The following is an 18,123-nucleotide window of genomic DNA, read 5'->3' as shown; positions in this document are numbered from 1 at the left end:
TCCAGGGGTCTGATGGTCCCTGTCACAGCCGGGGTCTGCTCCTGCCTCCCCCCCCCGCCCCACTCCTGAGTGGCAGCAATTAAAATCCGCAGCCTCTATTAATAGCAGCCAGCGGGCACCGGGCCACGGTGGCACCCACGCGCTGGCACCGCGTCCCCACGGGAACGGGGAGGGCAGCGGGGGGGGCACGGGGACATCGGCCCGCCCCGCCCCGCGGGGTGACAAGGCCCAGGGGGGGTGGTGGCAGCCTCAGCCCCCCCCCACCCCCGCCGCGCTCGGAGCCGGCCGGATACTCCTCGTTAGAGGCAATGAATGAGCTTTCCTTGATCATTTTCCTGCGGCTCCTCCTCGTTCCATTGAGCCGCAGCTCCCCGCCAGGCCTGACGCAACGGGGCGGCCGCTCACGCAGGGCTGAATCACGGCGCTGCCGAGCGGGGGGTGCTGGGGGGGGTCCTGTCCCCCGCCCCCGGGCTCAGCAGGGCTCTGGGGGGTCCGGCTGGAGGGGTTCGGATGCCCGGGGAGGGGGCTCAGCCCACGCCGGGGCCGGGCACGTGTGGATGCCGCGTGAGCCGGACGCGGAGCAGCCATGGGGGACATCAAAAAAAGCGAGTGACAGCGAGGGGAGAAGGGCAGGGAATTTATTGGGAGCAGCAGGGCCTCCTCCTCCTCCTCCACCCTGGAGCACGGGATGATCCTGTGGATGAACCCCCCAGGGCAGAGGGATGAGGATGGGGGAGCTCAGCACCCCCTGGCACTTCACAGCCCCCGCCCCCGATCCCAAACTGCAGCAGGAGGAGGGCGTGAAACGGAGGTGACAGCCCAACAGGGGACGCTCAGCACCGTGTCACCTCTCCCCCTTCATCCCCCCCCAGGAGAGAGGTCACCCCCCAGGAGAGGTGAAACAGCCCCGAGGCTTCACCACGGCCGAGGCAAATCACAAATCACGTTCTCCTCTCATCCTGCTGCTTTGTGTCATGCCAGGCCCAAAATAACCTCCCTCCGCCCCCCCCCCCCCCTTCCACTCCAGGTTTTCAAAGGAAGATTAATTGACTCGGGGATGTTGCAGCAATTAAACTAACGAGCCCCAGGATCTGTCAGATGATGCTCAGCTGCCTCCATATGCTGCAGCTGGGCCACCGCGGAGGCTCCGCGCCTCCTTCCCGCTGCCGGCACTGCGCCATCCTTATAATTCCATCAGCGCTTCCAGGGGCCCGGCCAAGCTGCTGCTGCAGGAGCGAAGGCTCCGGGTAATTAAAATGCAGCCCCTGCCTGAGCCAGGCTGTGTTTCACAGCTGGGGGGGAGCACATTCCCAGCTCCAGCCTCTGATCCCAGCTCCTGGCTCCCAAAGGCAAATCCAGCGGGATCAGGATCTTCCCAGGGGCTCTGTGGCGGCTGCTGGGAGCTGCTCGGGTATCTCAGCATCATCTCCACTCCCCCCCAAGGGAGGTGATTCCATTCCTTTGGAAACCTGGAAAAGCCTTGGAGCAGCCCCTGATGGGAACTGCTCGGCCCCTCTGACTGCAGAGCACTGAGAGCACAAAGAGTTTGCTCCAAAATATCAGTGCTGGAAATTGTTACTGCCCGTTTCCTGCAAGCTCATGGATGCCAGGCTCTGGATAAGGTGAGGATCTGCTGCATCCCTGGAGTGTCCAAGGCCAGGTTGGATGGGGCTTGGAGCACCCTGGGACAGTGGAAGGTGTCCCTGCCCATGGCACTGGACAGGCTTTAAGGTCCTCCCCAACTCAAACCATCCTGGGATTCAGCCTCTGATTTTCAGAGGTTTTCCTTAGGGAATGCTCAACCTATGGGCACGATGCTGAGAAGGAAGCAGGGTAGAGGGGCCCGGCCTCATTTCTTCCATGAATCCCTGGAAAAGCTGAGCTCCCCGAGCCCCAGGTGGGGTGCTGGAAGCTGTGTGGAGGCAGCAGGGCCTGGAAGGCCAGAGCCCCACAGGGATGTTATTTTTGGCAGCTCTTACAACCAGGTTTTACTCCCAACTAAGCCAGCGAAAGCAGCTTAGTGCAGCCTGGCAATCCCTGCTCCCACCTGCTCTGCCTCCACTCCTGTTTGTTCCTCACCTCCTCGGAGCCTCCGGAGCGTGGCCGAAGGGAAGGAGGGAGACACACACACATTCGAGGAGCTCTTGGAAGCAGAATTTACCCAGATCTTTAACGTTTGTGTCCGCTAATCCCTGCAGCCCCTCGGGCAGGGACAATCCCTCGGGATATTCCTCACTCTGAGCACACGGGAAGAGATTCTCCTCCTCCAGGTCATCACGGAAACTCCGCCCGGGTTGGGCTGTTCCAGCGGTGAAAGGGGCGGCTCCTCCCGGCGCCGTGGGAGGGGAGAGGTGAGGTTTTGCTCCCTCGGCTTCCTGAGGCTCTCGGCTCACCACGGGACGAGCACCAGCCCGGCCAGCGCGGTGTAGCCCAGCACCAAGCACAGCACCTTGAGCAGCCGGTGGCTTTTATCCTCCAGCTCCTTGGCCAGGATCTCGAAGAAGGTGACGAAGAGGAAGGTGCCGCCGGCGACGCCCTGCAGCAGCAGGGAGGCGATGCTGCCCGCGGCGCTGCGGCTGCTCTCGATGCCCATGCCCACCCCGATGCCCAGCGGGATCATCAGGCACACGGCCACCGCCAGCTTGGCCGCATCCCTCAGCGCCAGCGACGCCTTGGCCATGCTGATGCCCAAGGCCACGGCCACCAGCGTCTCGTGCACGGCCACTCCCAGGAACAAGCTGACCACTCTGCCTCCGTCCTCCTGCAGGCCCAGCGCCAAACCCTCAAAGATGGAGTGGGTGCAGAGGGCAAAGACCAGCCCCAGCAGGCGGCGGGGGCCGCAGCGGGCGAGCTCGGGGAGGTGCAGGCTGTGCGAGTGTGGGCCGTGCTCCCCGTAGAGCGCGCGCCCGCGCGGGGACGCCATGAAGGGGCTCTCGTACTCCGAGTCGCTGCCCGCGTCCGAGCCCGCGTTGAAGGTCTCCAGGTCGATGAAGGACGGCTTCTCCTTCTGCAAGCTCAGGAAGAGCTGGTCCACGAAGACCGACAGGAAGAAGCCGACCATCATGATGGTCTCGGCCACCGGGTAGTCCGTGGTCACGTTGTTCTGTCTGAGAACCTCATCGAGCTGGAAGGGAGCAAAAGATCCATCCCTTTATCCCTCTGGTGGGACACAGTCCCACACATCCACAGTGAATCCACCCCTTTATCCCTGTGGAGAGAACCATTCCCACAGATCCACAGTGAATCCACCCCTTTATCCCTGTGGAGAGAACAATTCCCCAGATCCACAGTGAATCCACCCCTTTATCCCTGTGGAGAGAACAATTCCCCAGATCCACAGTGAATCCACCCCTTTATCCCTGTGGAGAGAACAATTCCCCAGATCCACAGTGAATCCACCCCTTTATCCCTCTGGAGAGAACAATTCCCCAGATCCACAGTGAATCCACCCCTTTATCCCTCTGAAGGGAACCATTCCCACAGGGACACTCCATCAATCCATGATGCTGCCACATCCTTGTACAGCAGCCTTGGCAGGGCACAGGAAATCCCTGCCTTGCTGTTTGATCCTCACACCCCACAGCCTCCTCTGCCTCCACTTTCTCCACGGAGAGAGGGGCAGGAGGTGGGCACAGCTCCCCTCGCTGAGCCCCTGGACACAGCAGAGCTGCTCCAGAGGGCAGAGCCCCCTAAATCCACTCCTACTTGAGCCCCTGCAGGCTCAGATTAAGGCAGGAGATGGGCACAGCTCTCCTTGGTGAGCTCCTGGGCACAGCACAGCTGCTCCAGAGGGCAGAGCCCCCTAAATCCACTCCCAACTGAACCACTGCAGGCTCAGACTGAGACAGGAGGTGGGCACAGCTCCCCTCGCTGAGCCCCCGGGCACAGCAGAGCTGCTCCAGCGGGCACAGCCCCCGCAGCTGGGCCCCTGCAGGCTCAGCTTTAGGCAGGGCGTCCCCAGGACCCACCTTGCCCCTGACGGCGGGCAGGAGCGCGTTGAAGCACGTGGCCAGGAAGACACCGCCCCCGAAGGAGTTCCAGAGCGCCAGCAGGCGGCGGGAGCGCTGAGCCTTCTCGTGGTCGGCCTCGATCAGCCTGACGGGCAGCAGGGCCCCGGCCAGCACCAGCACACAGATCCCCAGCAGGCACAGCACCTTGGCCACCACGATCCTCATCCTGCCCGGGATCCGGCCCCGGAGGGGACCCTCTGGGTGTGCTCAGAGCGGGGGCATCAGCGTGGATGGGCCTCAGGGAGAGAGGCTGCCTGGGGATAGGGAGAACACAGAGATTTTTCCTTTATGAGCTGTAGGAAGCAGCAGGGAAAAGTTCAAACTGGATTGAAAAGGAATTTTGAATGAAAGCCCTGGAATTGTGGTCACCTCAAACCATCCTTCCCTGGAGGTCTTTGAAGCCCTGTCCTTGGACACTTCCAGGGATGTGGCAGCCACTGGGAAATTCTTGACAGGGCCTGCCCACTTTCCCAGGGAGGAATTCCTTCTCAACATCCCATCTATCCCCTTCCAAAAATCCCATCCATCCCCTTCCCAACATCCCATCTATCCCCTTCCAAAAATCCCACCCATCCCCTTCCAACATCCCATCCATCCTCTTCCCAAATCCCCATCCATCCCCTCCACAACGTCTCACTCATCCCCTCCCCAAAATTCCATCCATCCCCTTCCCACAATTCCATCCATCCCATTCCCAAACTCTCCTCCTTCCCCTCCCCAAAATCCCATTTATCCCCTCCCCAAACTCCCACCCATCCCAGCCCTCTGGCAGCGGGGAGGAGCCATTCCCTGTGTGCTGCCACCCCTAAGAGACAAAGAGAGGAATTCAGAGCCCATCAGGTGACACTGACTCACTGCAGGTCAGGCCAAGCCCAAACCCTGGGCCCAGGCACCAGCCCCACCTGTGCCAGGGCAGAGGGAAGGGATAAAATCCTCCTTTTTCCACAGTTCACACCTCTGGAACACACCTGGCTCCCCCCAGAAACCCTTTAACCTCACTTTTTTTCCCTTTTCCCCCCATTTTAAACCCAAACGCGTCCCCTCCAAAGCCTCAACTTCCCAAGTTCAGGTGGAGCAGCCACATCCAGCATCCCCAAATGGGGCTGGAGCAGCCCTGAGGGAAAGGAAGCCCCAGGAGCACCTGAGGATCTCCTCACCTGCTCCTCCTGCACACCTGGGCTGTGTCCCCAGCCCCAAAACTGCTGCACCAAGGGATCAGCTCAGCTCCTGCTCGGGTCACTGGCTCAAAATGAAGCATCCAAGCGATGAAAAATATTCTATAAAGCAGGCAGGGCTCTGTGGGAGGAAAAACAAAGGGGTTCCTCATCCGTGCGCCTCTAAATCCCAATGTTTCTGTGAAAAACCGGCCCTTCCAAGCCCTTTGAGACCGTCCCATTGCTTTTAGAAAGAGGGTGATGGGGAAGGGGCTCCTCCCAGACCAACCTGAGCCCACCAAAAGGGAGCAGAGATGAGGGGAGAGGTTTCAGCGTTGCTGCGTGGGCAGTGAGCAGCTCACATGGGGAGAGTTCAGCTGGGAAGACCCTCAGAGAGGGTCGGGGTCTGCCCTGAGCCCCTCAGGATGGGGAAGGGGCCCAGCTCCAGCCCCTCATAGGGAGATGGAGCCCCTCAGGATGGGGAAGGAGTCCAGCCCCTCACGGCGAGGAGGGGACCCCAGACCCCCACAGGAGCTTGGGGCACACCCTGACTCCTCACACCCAGAGCGGGCCCAGCCCCGGCCCCTCAAACCAGGGCCGGGCTCCAGCCCTCACACACGGAGAGGGCCCAGCCCCGTTCTCCCGCCCCTTCCCCCGCAGCCCCGGCTCCCCCAGCCCCGTTGCGACCCTGGGGTCCCCGGCCCGACCCCGCCATCCCCTCATGACCCCCTCGGCCCCGTTACCCCGGTAACCGCCCCCCCCTCACTCACGGCCAGCCCCGCTCGATCCCGGCCCGGCCGCCCCGCATCGCCCGCCCACGGCGGCCTCCCATTGGCTGAGGCGGAAAAGCTGATTTGTGATTGGGCGTTAGAGCTGTCAATCAACGCGCCCACAGCACAGCGTGGGGGAAGCGGCGATTGAGGTCCGCGGGAAACGCGTCCCGTAGCGCTGGGTTCCGGGCCCGGGATCACCGGGAAAAACGGGAACGGGAAAAACGGGAATGGGGAAAAACCGGGAACCGGGAGCGCCGGGAATGGGAAAACCATCCCTGGAACAGCGTCCGCCACGCCCACACCCCCTGCTCCTGCCGCTCTGTGATCAAACCGTACCAATGGCAGGTGTGGGTGCTGCAGGGAGAGCTGAGGCCCACCTGGAAATTCCATAAAATTCCACAGAATTCCATCAATTCCCCTTTTTTTTTTGGTGCTGTCAGCTCAGGAATTTCTGGGCAACTCCAGGCAGTTCAGCCTGGAGTTCAGGGGCAGCTCCAGGCAGGGCAGGAGGAATTCCCTGGAAAATCTCACCTGGAATTCAGGGCTGGAAAATCCCAACTCAGAGAGGAGGAAAAATACAAAAAATATTAAAAAAACGGGTCAGGAAAGAGCCAGGAGGGTGAGGGAAAGGGAACAGCACAAAATGTGCAGAAAACAGCGGGAAAACAGCACCGTGGTTTCCACATTTTTGGATAATTCCAGAATATTTTCCTTTCCAGCCTGAAATTCCTTTGGTGGGGCTACAAAAAAGCAGGTGGAGAGAAATTAAAAGCAATTTAGGGAAGGAGAAATGGAGGGAAAAAGAAAAGTTTTCTTATTTTTGTGCTGTAGGAATGTGCAGGAGGAGAATTCCCGTTGGGAAGGACAAAAAAATTGGGGAAAATGGGAATAAAATGTGCCCCAAACAGACCCTGAGCCCACAGAAGGTTCTGGAAAATCACCTGAGCACGCAGGGATAACAACCAAAGTGTCCAAATGGTTTTTATTCCTCACGAGTGACACGAACCACATGAATTCCACGGAGCCTCGACCAAAAAAAATCACTTTTTTTCCATGATTTTTTCCGTCTCCCCAACGTTCCAGAGGGGCTCCTCATCCCCCAAGAGCCAAAAATTGGATTTAAATCCATTTTGGATTTTTAAAAAATTCCCCTCTGGTTTCCCCCAGCTGGGATTTGAGGTGGCTCCAGGAGCTTCTCCCTGCCCAAATCCTGGATTTTGGATCCAAAGGGGGATTTTGGATTCCCTTCACCCCCAGCCCAGCCAGGCTGATCATTGACATGCAATAAAAAAAAAAAAAAATCAAAATAATTCGGAAAAAACTCCTTTAAAACACACTAAAAACACCTTCACTCCCTCCCTGCTCACATTCCATGGGAGAAATCCCCATTTTGCCAGAGTTTGCTGAACACTCAAATGGGATTTTCCAGGATTTTTTGGGATGGGAAAAACCCCAAAAATGCCTGGGGGAGGTTCAGTCCTGACTCCCCTGTGGATGCTGGAGAGGGGGAAGCAGCAAAATTCCCAAAAAATCACAGATTTGGAGCAAAATTCTCATTCCCAGAGATGGAAAATCCCAGGAATTCCAGGGTGGGGACGAGCAGGGACTCAAACACTTCTTGGAAGTGGCTCCCGAGGGGAAAATTGGGGCAAAAAAAGAAAAATTCGCTTGCAAATGCTCCAAAAAACAACAAAAAATTGGGAATAAAACCCCCCCAGGCAGCAAATCCTGCAGCGATTTGGGAATTTCTCAGCAGAATTCTGAGTTCAGTTCTGCTGGGGCTGCCAGGAAAAAAAACCCCAAAAAATAAACCTGGAAAAAGGGGGAAAAAGGGGAAAAAGGGAGGGAAATGGGAATTCTCAGGGACATGCAGGGCACAGGAAGATTTGGGAATTTTTGTGGTTTTTATCCGTTGGAGTTTTGGGTTTTTTCCCCCTCTTGGACACTTCCAAGTCAAGAATTGGCAACACGGAGGTGGCTCCCAGCTGGAAAAGCAAATTCTGGAATTTCCAGGGGCTGCAGAGAGAGGGAAAACAGGGAATTCACTTGGGGAAAAGGGAATTTCATCAGATTAATCTGGATTATTTATTTCTATTGGTTTTATTTTAATTTAACTTATTTATTTTATTTTATTATATTTCCATCTCTTTTCAACTTATTTTATTTCAATTTATTTTCATTTTATTTTTATTTAATTTCAAATTATAACATAATTTTATTTCAATCAAATTTATTTTAAATTTAGTTTATTTCAATCACATTTTTAATTAATTTTACTATGATTTAATTATTACTATTATAATACTAACACATTAACCTATAAAATTATATAATATATTTTATAATTATTTTATTTATTATTATTTAATTTTTATTGTTTCATTTATTTAAAATTTTATTTCAATTTATTTTATTTTAACTTCTTTTAATTATTTTAAATTCAAATAAAGATAACAATTAAAATTGCTTTCATAATTTTAATTAAAATAATTTTATTCTTATTTCAATTCTTTTAATTTGAATTTAATTAATTTTAATTTAATTTTTTCATTCTTTTCCATTCACACATTTTAATTTATTTTAAATTTTGATCTAAATATTAATTTAACTTTATTTAAAACATTTCAATTTAAAATTTCGAGAATTTAGAATAGAGATTTAAAACTTCATTTGACTCAAACTGACACTATCAATTCCTGTATTGAATTGATCAATCAATCAATAATCAATGGCACTGATGCTGCCCCACCTCACTCCTGATTGATTAGAACTGGAGTTATCAATTCCTGTACTCAATCAATCAATAATCAATGGCATTGATCCTGCCCCACCTCACTCCTGATTGATTAGAACTGGAGTTATCAATTCCTGTACTCAATCAATCAATAATCAATGGCATTGATCCTGCCCCACCTCACTCCTGATTGATTAGAACTGGAGTTATCAATTCCTGTACTCAATCAATCAATCAATAATCAATGGCATTGATCCTGCCCCACCTCACTCCTGATTGATTAGAACTGGAGTTATCAATTCCTGTACTCAATCAATCAATCAATAATCAATGGCACTGATGCTGCCCCACCTCACTCCTGATTGATTAGAACTGGAGTTATCAATTCCTGTACTCAATCAATCAATCAATAATCAATGGCATTGATCCTGCCCCACCTCACTGCTGACTGACTCAAACTGGAATTACCAATTCCTGTACTCAATCAATCAATCAATCAATAATCAATGATTGATCCTGCCCAATTCACTGCTGACTGACTCCAACTGGAATTACCAATTCCTGTACTCAATCAATCAATAATCAATGGCCCTGCTCCTGCCCTACCTCACTCCTGAGTTATCAATTCCTGTATTCAATCAATAACCAATAACCAATCAATAATCAATGCCCCACCTCACTCCTGAGTTATCAATTCCTGTATTCAATCAATAACCAATAACCAATCAATAATCAATGCCCCACCTCACTCCTGCTGCTCCTCGTTGCTGGCGCTCGGGGTCCGGCTGCGGATTTGGCTGCGCAGCTGCTCAATGAGCTCAGGGTTCTGCTGCTGCATCTGCTGGGCAAACTGCTGGCCCCTGGGGACAGCAGGGACACACGGGGACATCAGGGACACACAGGGGCAGCAGGGACACACAGGGGACATTGGAGACACACAGGGGACAGCAGGGACACACAGGGGACATTGGGGACACCTGGACACAAGCAACACCCTGGGACATTCCCAGCCCTCGATCCAGGATTGTCCCCAGCTCTGTCCCCAGCTGTCCCCAGCCCTGCCCCGAGCCTATCCCCAATCCTGTCCCCAGTCCTGTCCCCAGTCCCAGCCCAGTTCTGTCCCCAAGCTGTCCCCAGCCATTTCCTCCAGCCTGTCCCCAGCTCTATCCCCAGCTGTCCTCCAGCCCTGTCCCCCAGCCCTGTCCCCAGCCATTCCCAGCCCTGTCCCCCAGCTGTGTCCCCCAGCCCTGTCCCCAATCCTATCCCCCAGCTGCCCCCAGCCATGTCCCCCCTGTCCCGTCCCCAGTCCCAGCCCAGTTCTGTCCCCAAGCTGTCCCCAGCCCTGTCCCCCAGCCTATCCCCAGTCCTGTCCCCAGCCCTGTCCCCAGGCCATTCCCAGCCCTGTCCCCAGCCCTGTCCCCAGGCCATTCCCAGTCCTGTCCCCAGCCCTGTCCCCAGCTGTCCCTAGCTGTCCCCAGCCATCCCCCAACCCGTCCCCAATCCTATCCCCCAGCTGCCCCCAGCCATGTCCCCCCTGTCCCGTCCCCAGACCCAGCCCAGTTCTGTCCCCAAGCTGTCCCCAGCCCTGTCCCCAGCCATTCCCAGGCCATTCCCAGCCCTGTCCCCAATCCTATCCCCCAGCCCTGTCTCCAGCCCTGTCCCCAGGTATCCCCAGCCTTGTCCCCAGTCCTATCCCCCAATCCTACCCCCCAGCCCTGTCCCCAGGTGTCCCCAGCCCTGTCCCCAATCCTATCCCCCAATCCTATCCCCCAGCCCTGTCCCCAGTCCTATCCCCCAAGCCCTGTCCCCAGCCCTGTCCCCAGTGTCCCCACTCACGCCTGGATCAGGCTGGCCAGGTCGTTGGTGGAGGGGCTGCTCCCGGTCGCTCCCATGGCGTTGTGGCCTCCTGAGATCATCCCCGACATTCTGGGAAGGGGAAAAAAGGGTCAGAACTGGGAAAAGATCCCCAAAAATCACCTGGGGACTGCTGGGAGCAACTTCCCATCCTGGGGATCTCAGAATTCTCTGCAGCAGCTTTTCCTGAGTCGGGTGGAAATAACTAATTTAGCTGAACAATTAATGAAATTATTAAAATAATGTTGATATTCCCGGATTTATGGAATTGCAGCCCTGCTCTGCATCCAGGACAGGATTCCCTGGATTCCCTCCAGGGCTGGATCCAGGTGGGAATTCCCAATGGCACCAGGAGCAGGGAGAAACCAAAGGGAGCTGAGTGATCTCATTCCAAAAATCCAAGGATTTGGGGGCTCCAGAGGGTCTCTCCCTCCTGCCACGCTCCACAGGGGTGCTCAGGAATGGATTCAGGAATTTATCCATTTTCTTCAAATATTGGGAACTGCTCCTCACAACCATCCAGGAATGGGAATATTCCCATTTTAACCAAGCTGGGAAATCCTGAAATCCCATAAAACTGCAGCAGAGCCAATTCCAGGGCCATGATCCATCCCATCCCATCTCCCTTGGGAATAATTTTATTTCAATCCCTTTCCCAGCACCTCCCAGAACACCCAAACCCCCCCAGCTCAGGGAACTGGGCTGGTTCTGAACCCCTTTCTGAATTTCCTGGCCCAAATTCCCTCCTGCTCCCAGTGGGAAAGGCCAAACCCAGAATTCCAAGAGGGAATAAACCCAGAATTCCAAGAGGGAATAAATAAAAGTGGGATCCAACTCACAGCTGTTGTACTTGGGGGTTGTTCATGAGGTTTGAGGCCTGTGGGGAATAAAAACAACACCCAGGTGAGGCAGCAGGGATCAACAGGGTCAGATCCACACCAAAGGGAAGGTGGGAATGTTTGGGAATCCTTGGGAATCCAGGAAAAGGGGAAAAATGGCAAAAAGGGCAAAAAAAAAAAAAAAAAGAGCAAAGACCAAGCCCAGAGCAGAGCAGGCCCTGCCACAGCCTGGGAAAAGCCTGAGGAGAAATTCCCAGCTCTGCCTGAGCTGAAGGGAGCAGCAGCAGCTTTCACACAACCCCAGGGAGCGGGGAAAGCTTCCAGAGGGGCTCCATCCTGAGGAATCCCATGTGAGGAGACACCAGGGAGGTTCCATCCCAGGGAATTCCATGTGAGGGGACACCAGAGCCCCCAGGGAGGCTCCACCCCAGGGAATCCCAGGATCTGCAATCACCATGCTCATGAAGCCGGGGTTGTTCAGCAATCCGGCCAAGTCGAACCCTCCGGGGCCGCTGGTCTGGAAGAGAGAAACCAGAGCTGCTGTCATTGCTCATTCCCATCCCTCATTCCCCATTCCCATCCCTCATTCTGTATTCCCATTCCCCATTCCCATTGCTCATTCCCCATTCCCATCCCTCATTCCCCAACCCCATCCCTCATTCCCCAATCCTATTCCAAAACCCCATTCCCCATTTCCCATTGCTCATTCCCCATTCCCATCCCTCATTCTGCATTCCCATTCCCCATTCCCATTGCTCATTCCCCATCCCTCATTCCCATCCCTCATTCCTCATTCCCATCCCTCATTCCCCATTCCCATCCCTCATTCCCCATTCCCTATTCCCATTGCTCATTCCTCATTCCCCATTCCCACTGCTCATTCCCCATTCCAAAACCCCATTCCCCATTCCCATTGTTGTTGCAAAAAGCTGCTCCTGCTCTTTTAACCTCAATAAATCCCCAAATTCCACAACTTACTGGACTGGGAGTCTCCTTCATTTTCTGTTCAGCTATTTTGAGGTTGGATTTGTACGTTTCGTTGTCCGGATCCAACTCCAGAGCTTTTTTGTAGTAAACAACAGCTTCTGTGTGTTTGTTTAAGCTGGACAGGGCCAAGCTGGGAAAGAAAAGAAAATTCAAAGTCACAGAAGGGTTTTTTCCACCTTTTTTAATCCAATTGTTGTCCCCACCAACTTTCTTAGAATTGAGAAATGTGAATTTTTTCTCCACCCTGAAAAGCCGAAACAGCAGGAATTTTTTCATGGTGGAACAAACTGATAAAATTCCTGTTCTGGGGCGTACAGGGATTGAAAATTCCAGCAGGAATGGTGGAAAGAAAATGAAAATCAAAGTCACAGATGGGGTTTTTTTTGGGGCACTTTTTAAATCCAGTTGTCCCCACCAACTTAGAATTAAGAAATACATTTTCAGGAAATCAAAATTCCAGCAGAAAAGAAAATAAAGATCAAAGTCACAGATGGGTTTTTAGGTCACTTGTTTTATCCAACTGCTGTTCCACCAACTTTCTTAGAATTGAAAAATGTGAATTTTTTCTCCACCCTACAAAGCTGGAATTTTTTCATGGCGGAACAAACTGATAAAATCCCTGTTCTGGGGGTTTTCAGGGCTGCAGAATTCCCAAGGAAAGGTGGGAATTTCCCCAGGAGGGTGCTGCTCACCCCATCCTGCCGTAGGCTTTGCTGTAGCTGGGGTCGATGCCGATGGCTCGCTCGCAGTCCCGCACGGCTCCCGCGTAATTCCCCAGTTTGCTGTAGGCAGCAGCTCTGGAAAAATGGGAAAAGCAGAACCCCCTGCATTGCCAAGCAAATTGGATTCTGTTTTGCCATCTGGATGGCAGTTGGCTTCTGTTAAGTGGGCAGTTTTCCTTATCTCTTCCACAACAGGGCAGAAATCTGCTGATAAGAGGCCACTGAATGTCCCTGCATGGCTGATAAGAACTTCAGCATCCCATTGGGAGATGTGAGCCCAGAGGGAGGAGCCAAGCATTCCTGCCTGGATACAATCTGAGATTTCAAACATTCCTACCTGGATACAATCTGAGATTTCAAACATCCCTACCTGGATACAGTCTGAGATTTCAAACATCCCTACCTGGATACAATCTGAGATTTCAAACATCCCTACCTGGATACAATCTGAGATTTCAAACATTCCTACCTGGATACAGTCTGAGATTTCAAACATCCCTACCTGGATATAATCTGAGATTTCAAACATTCCTGCCTGGATAGAATCTGAGATTTCAAACATCCCTACCTGGATACAGTCTGAGATTTCAAACATTCTTACTTGGATACAATCTGAGATTTCAAACATTCCTACCTGGATACAGTCTGAGATTTCAAACATTCCTACCTGGATAGAATCTGAGATTTCAAACATTCTTACTTGGATACAATCTGAGATTTCAAACATTCCTACCTGGAAACAATCTGAGATTTCAAACATTCCTACCTGGATACAATCTGAGATTTCAAACATTCCTACTCGGATATAATCTGGAGGTTCTGGAACACCAGCATGGCTTCTCCACTGGATTCCCCAGAGGAACAGCAGCTGCCTCTTCCCCTGGATCTCCAGAGGAAGATTCCACCCTTTCCTACAGGATCCCTGCTCCAGCAGAACCAGCCCTGGCACTGCAGGAGGGCTGAGCCACAATTCCAATGGTTCTAATGCCAGCACCCTGACCCACAGGGTGTCAAGTTGTGTTCTGACTCTCTCAGTGCTGTTTTAGTTCACTGCATTGTTTATTTTATCTTTTTATTTTCTTCCCTACTAAAGAACTGTTAGTCCTGCTCCCATATTTTTTGCCTGAGAGCCCCCCTTAATTTAAAATTTACAGCAATTCGGAGGGGGGGGGTTTGCATTTCAGGGGTGGGTCTGAGTTCCCAGCACAACCAGGGAATTCCATCAAATTCAAGTTCACAATCTGTTTTATCCAAGAATTGCAGAGAAACACAAAAACCTCCCCTTCTTCCATGGCCAATTCTGCACACACAACTCCCTTAACTCTCCATGAGGAGCCTCCAGCTCCTCATTCCACCCTGAATTCCCAGCACATCCCACTCTGCATGGAATCAGACCCCATTCCCTGGCATCCCTCACCCCTCCAGTGCCTGATAAAGATCATTTCCACTCCCACATCCCACCCAGAGATCCCAGGAGGCACCAAAAGCACGGCACAATCCACAACGAGCAAGGAACTGCTCCAAAACTCCACAGGATGGTTTGAAAAATGGGATTTTGGGGCATTCTGGAGCCTGGGGTGCCAGCAGAGAGGAGCTGCTCAGTACCTGTTGCAGAAATAAACGGCGTTGGCTGGGTTTAACTCGATGGCTTTTCCATAAAAAGACACGGCAGCCTCGAAGTTTTCTGCCTTCATTTGGTCATTTCCTGAAAGGAGGGTGGGGAAAAGATGGGAAAAAAACCTGGGATAAACCAAAGCAAAGGTCTGGATCCATGGAAATAGCACAGGGGAGAGGTTTGTCAGTGTGGGGCAGGGCCAGCAGCGAGGCTGTGTTGGAAATTCCCCCATTCCTGATCCCAAAAACCACCCCAGGTGCTGGCTCAGGGGGGGAAGTGCTGTATCCACACCCATCCCATTTTTCCCCAGGAAAAAGCCATGCACAGAGCAGGAAGGATGGATGCTCTGCTCCACACCCCACAGGATTTTTGGGATAAAAATCCCACTGATCCAACATTCCTGGCAGCCAAACCTCCCCAGGCTCCTGCAGCCCAGGCAGAGCAAGAGGCAGAAATAGAAAACATTCCCTTTTTTTCCTCCAATTCCAGGTGCCAGGGAATTGAGATGCCCTCCCAATTAGCACCAAACCCTCATTATCGAGCAGCTCCAGGGGTTGGTACCTTCAGTCTTGAGTCTTTCAGCTTCAGCCACGTCATCTTCTGAGGGGGTGACGGGCTCCGAGTTCGTTCTGGAGTGTTCCAGCTCCTTCCAAGGAGAGGCAGAAGCTGAGCTGAGCATTCCCACAATTCCCACAAATTTTTCCAGCCCAAAACGTTCCCCTCCCACACTCTCTAAGGGGAGCAGCAGCAGCCTCCTGGAAAATCCAGCAGAACTCGGGGAAAAGGGAACATCCCAGGGCTCTCACTCACCTTCCCTGCCACGGCTTCAAATATTTCGGGGAGGGTCTGGGACACAGCCAGGCTTTGGTCTTCCATGGAGACCCCAAATGCTGTTTCCAGGCACTGGATGGCCACTGGATAAGGAGAGTCAGGTCATGAATTAATAAATGTTCATCCCTCTCCCTCATCTCTCAAAAAAACAGGAAAAAACCCCAATATTTTCCCCACACCAGATGGGATTTTTGGGCTGTATTTTCAAATTTTGCCAAAACTCAGAGCTGGGCAAAGCCTCCCTCTGGACCTCCTGGATGGAGCCAGTCCCAGTTCCCACTCCCTGAGGGATTCCTGGGCTTGGAAGTGAATCAGGCTGGGGCTGCAGCAGCATTCCCACAGCTGGGAATGTGGGAATGGCCCAGAATCCCAAGGAGAGACCCAAACATTCCCCTTGCTCTGGGAGCCCTGAGCCACCTCCTCCCTCCTCAGGCTTGGGAAGCTGCTGCCAGGGATAAGCAGAGCCTCCCAGAGCCCTCCTGCCACATTTTTCATCCCAAAATATCCCATTCCCAGTCCCATCCCCCAGCAATGTCCCCCCACCCCACAGCCACGCTCCTTTCACCGCGACAAACCCACAAACCAAGGGCTAAACCTTAAGCTCCTTAAGGAGACCTTTTAAGATCCCTGCCCTTTGGAAAGGCCTGGAAAAACCTTGAGGGATGACATTTTGGGGAGAAAAAGAGGAGAAACAACCCCAGGAGCACAAAAAGTTTCCCTGGAGCCAGGGAATTCCCACCTCCCACCCCACAGAGCGCTCCCAGCTTGGCCTGGATGAACCCTCTGAGTCTCCAAGCAGGGATCAGGGAGGCTTCTGAGCCCAGGTACATCCCTGCCTCCAGCTAAGCTGCTCTTGGCAGAGATCAGAAGCCACACAAGCCACCAGCATCCCTGGATAAATCCCAAGAGGAAAAATCAACTCCAAAATTCCAGCGAGGTTCGGCACCGGGAGCAGCCCAGCCAAGGCAGGGGTAGAAAAGAGGGGAAAAACGGTGAAATTCTCCCAAATTTTGGCCTGACAGAGGTAGATGCACCCCACCTTCCAAACTCTCCTGAGCATCTGGAGACATGCTCCCATTCTGGAGCTGGGTGTGCAGGAACTGGATGATGGAGAAGGCCAGACGCTTCTGGTCTGCCATGCTGGGCTCCACCGCTCCTGGCTTCCCAAAAAATCCTGCAGAGACACAAACCGTGGATTGAAACACAAAAGGGAAAAGGATTTTGCTGCTGCTGCCCCTCAGGGAGGTGTTGAGGAGGTCAGGATGGATTTGGAGTTTGGTCAGGGCTGGGTAAGAACTCCAGAACATTCCTTGTTTTCTTTAGGAATTCTCCAGGCGTGGATTCACCCTCTGCTGGCACAACCCCGCCAAGGGAAGCATCCAGAGGTGCTGCAAGGGGTGAAATCCCCAGAACTCACCAGGAAAAATTCCCAATTTTCTGCTCCCTGAGCATGGCTTGGTCCTGAAACCAGAGCCAGGAGCAGGAGGAATTTGGTGGCTCCAAACCAGAGCCAGGAGCAGGAGGAATTAGGAGGAATTTGGTGGCCCCAAACCAGAGCCAGGAGCAGGAGGAATTTGGTGGCCCCAAACCAGAGCCAAGGAGGAGTTTGGCAGCCCCAAATCAGAGCCAGGAGTAGGAGGAATTTAGGAGGAATTTGGTGGCCCCAAAGCAGAGCCAAGGAGGAATTTGGTGGCCCCAAAGCAGAGCCAAGAGCAGGAGGAATTCAGGAGGATTTTGGTGGCGCCAAAGCAGAGCCAAGGAGGAGTTTGGCAGCCCCTGGCAGCCCGGGCAGTGCCAGCCTGTCCTGGCAGGGCACAGCGAGGGAAATCCCAAACCACAGAGAACCCAATAAGCACAACCTGAGGCTGGGAATTCCCAGGGCAGCTCCCGAGGGAAAACTCCCCGCACTTTAATTGGGTTTGTAGCACAGCCAGGCTCATTTAACGGAGACACGAGCTCCGTTTAACGCGAGTGCACCGGAGCTGAGCCGGTCCCGTCCGCCCAGAGCCCCCGGAGCAGCACCGCGCCCGCCTGGCTCCCGTTCCCCGGCAGCCCCCGGACCCACCGGGCGGAGAGGGGAAGGCACCGCTCCCCGGTGTCCCCAAAGCCCCGCGAGCATCGCCCGGACCCTGCCCCGGTGGAAGCAACCGGGGAATCCCGGCCGGGGAATCCGCCGGGACCCGGTGCGCTCACCGGGACCGGGACGGGCGACTCCCGGGGCTGGCACCGGCAGCACCGGAGACACACAAGTCCCAGCGCGGGGCACAGCCCGCTCCCGCTACATCCCGTCCCGTCCGGTTCCGGTCCCGCCCCCTCAGGCCCCGGTGCACCGGTACCCCCCGGTGCCGCTGCCCCCAGGCGGAGCAGAACGGCGGCTGCCGGCGGGCAGCACGGCCCGGCACCAGCGGGTCTGGAGGCGGACGGGTCCCGGCGGAGGGCTGGTCCCGATGCCCCCGTCCCGCCCCCGGTGTCCCCCGATCCCCCCTCGCTCACCGGACACTCTCCTGGGCCGGGCGCGCTCCCGCACTGCGCATGCGCCGCGCCCTCCGCGCGCCGGCGCCGCTGCGACCCCGCCCCTCCCAGTAGCAAAATAATGGGCGTGGC

General features: G+C 54.0%; 2 protein-coding genes across 4 annotated transcripts; both read right to left on the bottom strand.

Moving 5' to 3' along the window:
• Positions 1 to 622: 622 nt before the first annotated feature.
• SLC39A3 (solute carrier family 39 member 3) lies at positions 623 to 6,021 on the bottom strand. Of its 3 annotated transcripts, none has more exons than XM_066566461.1 (4): positions 5,935 to 6,021; positions 5,168 to 5,306; positions 3,969 to 4,264; positions 623 to 3,124 (listed from the first exon to the last, which is right to left on the bottom strand). In XM_066566461.1, exons 3-4 carry the CDS (start codon positions 4,173 to 4,175, stop codon positions 2,390 to 2,392), a joined length of 942 nt encoding a protein of 313 aa, XP_066422558.1. In that variant the 5' UTR covers positions 4,176 to 4,264; positions 5,168 to 5,306; positions 5,935 to 6,021; the 3' UTR covers positions 623 to 2,389. The 3 variants fall into 3 exon arrangements, with proteins under 3 accessions (XP_066422558.1, XP_066422560.1, XP_066422559.1); XM_066566463.1 differs by lacking the exon at positions 5,935 to 6,021 and adding an exon at positions 5,908 to 5,922; XM_066566462.1 differs by lacking the exon at positions 5,935 to 6,021 and adding an exon at positions 5,454 to 5,768.
• Positions 6,022 to 6,893: 872 nt separating this feature from the next.
• On the bottom strand, positions 6,894 to 18,082 carry SGTA (small glutamine rich tetratricopeptide repeat co-chaperone alpha). Its single transcript, XM_066566465.1, has 12 exons — positions 18,013 to 18,082; positions 16,559 to 16,693; positions 15,499 to 15,602; positions 15,250 to 15,334; positions 14,679 to 14,778; positions 13,044 to 13,148; positions 12,343 to 12,481; positions 11,819 to 11,881; positions 11,365 to 11,402; positions 10,508 to 10,597; positions 9,416 to 9,531; positions 6,894 to 7,953 (listed from the first exon to the last, which is right to left on the bottom strand). Exons 2-11 carry the CDS (start codon positions 16,656 to 16,658, stop codon positions 9,417 to 9,419), a joined length of 939 nt encoding a protein of 312 aa, XP_066422562.1. The 5' UTR covers positions 16,659 to 16,693; positions 18,013 to 18,082; the 3' UTR covers positions 6,894 to 7,953; position 9,416.
• Positions 18,083 to 18,123: the final 41 nt, after the last annotated feature.

Source organism: Molothrus aeneus, chromosome 27 (assembly GCF_037042795.1).
Source record: "Molothrus aeneus isolate 106 chromosome 27, BPBGC_Maene_1.0, whole genome shotgun sequence".
Lineage (NCBI taxonomy): Eukaryota > Metazoa > Chordata > Aves > Passeriformes > Icteridae > Molothrus > Molothrus aeneus.
This window is presented reverse-complemented; position numbering and strand designations above follow the sequence as displayed.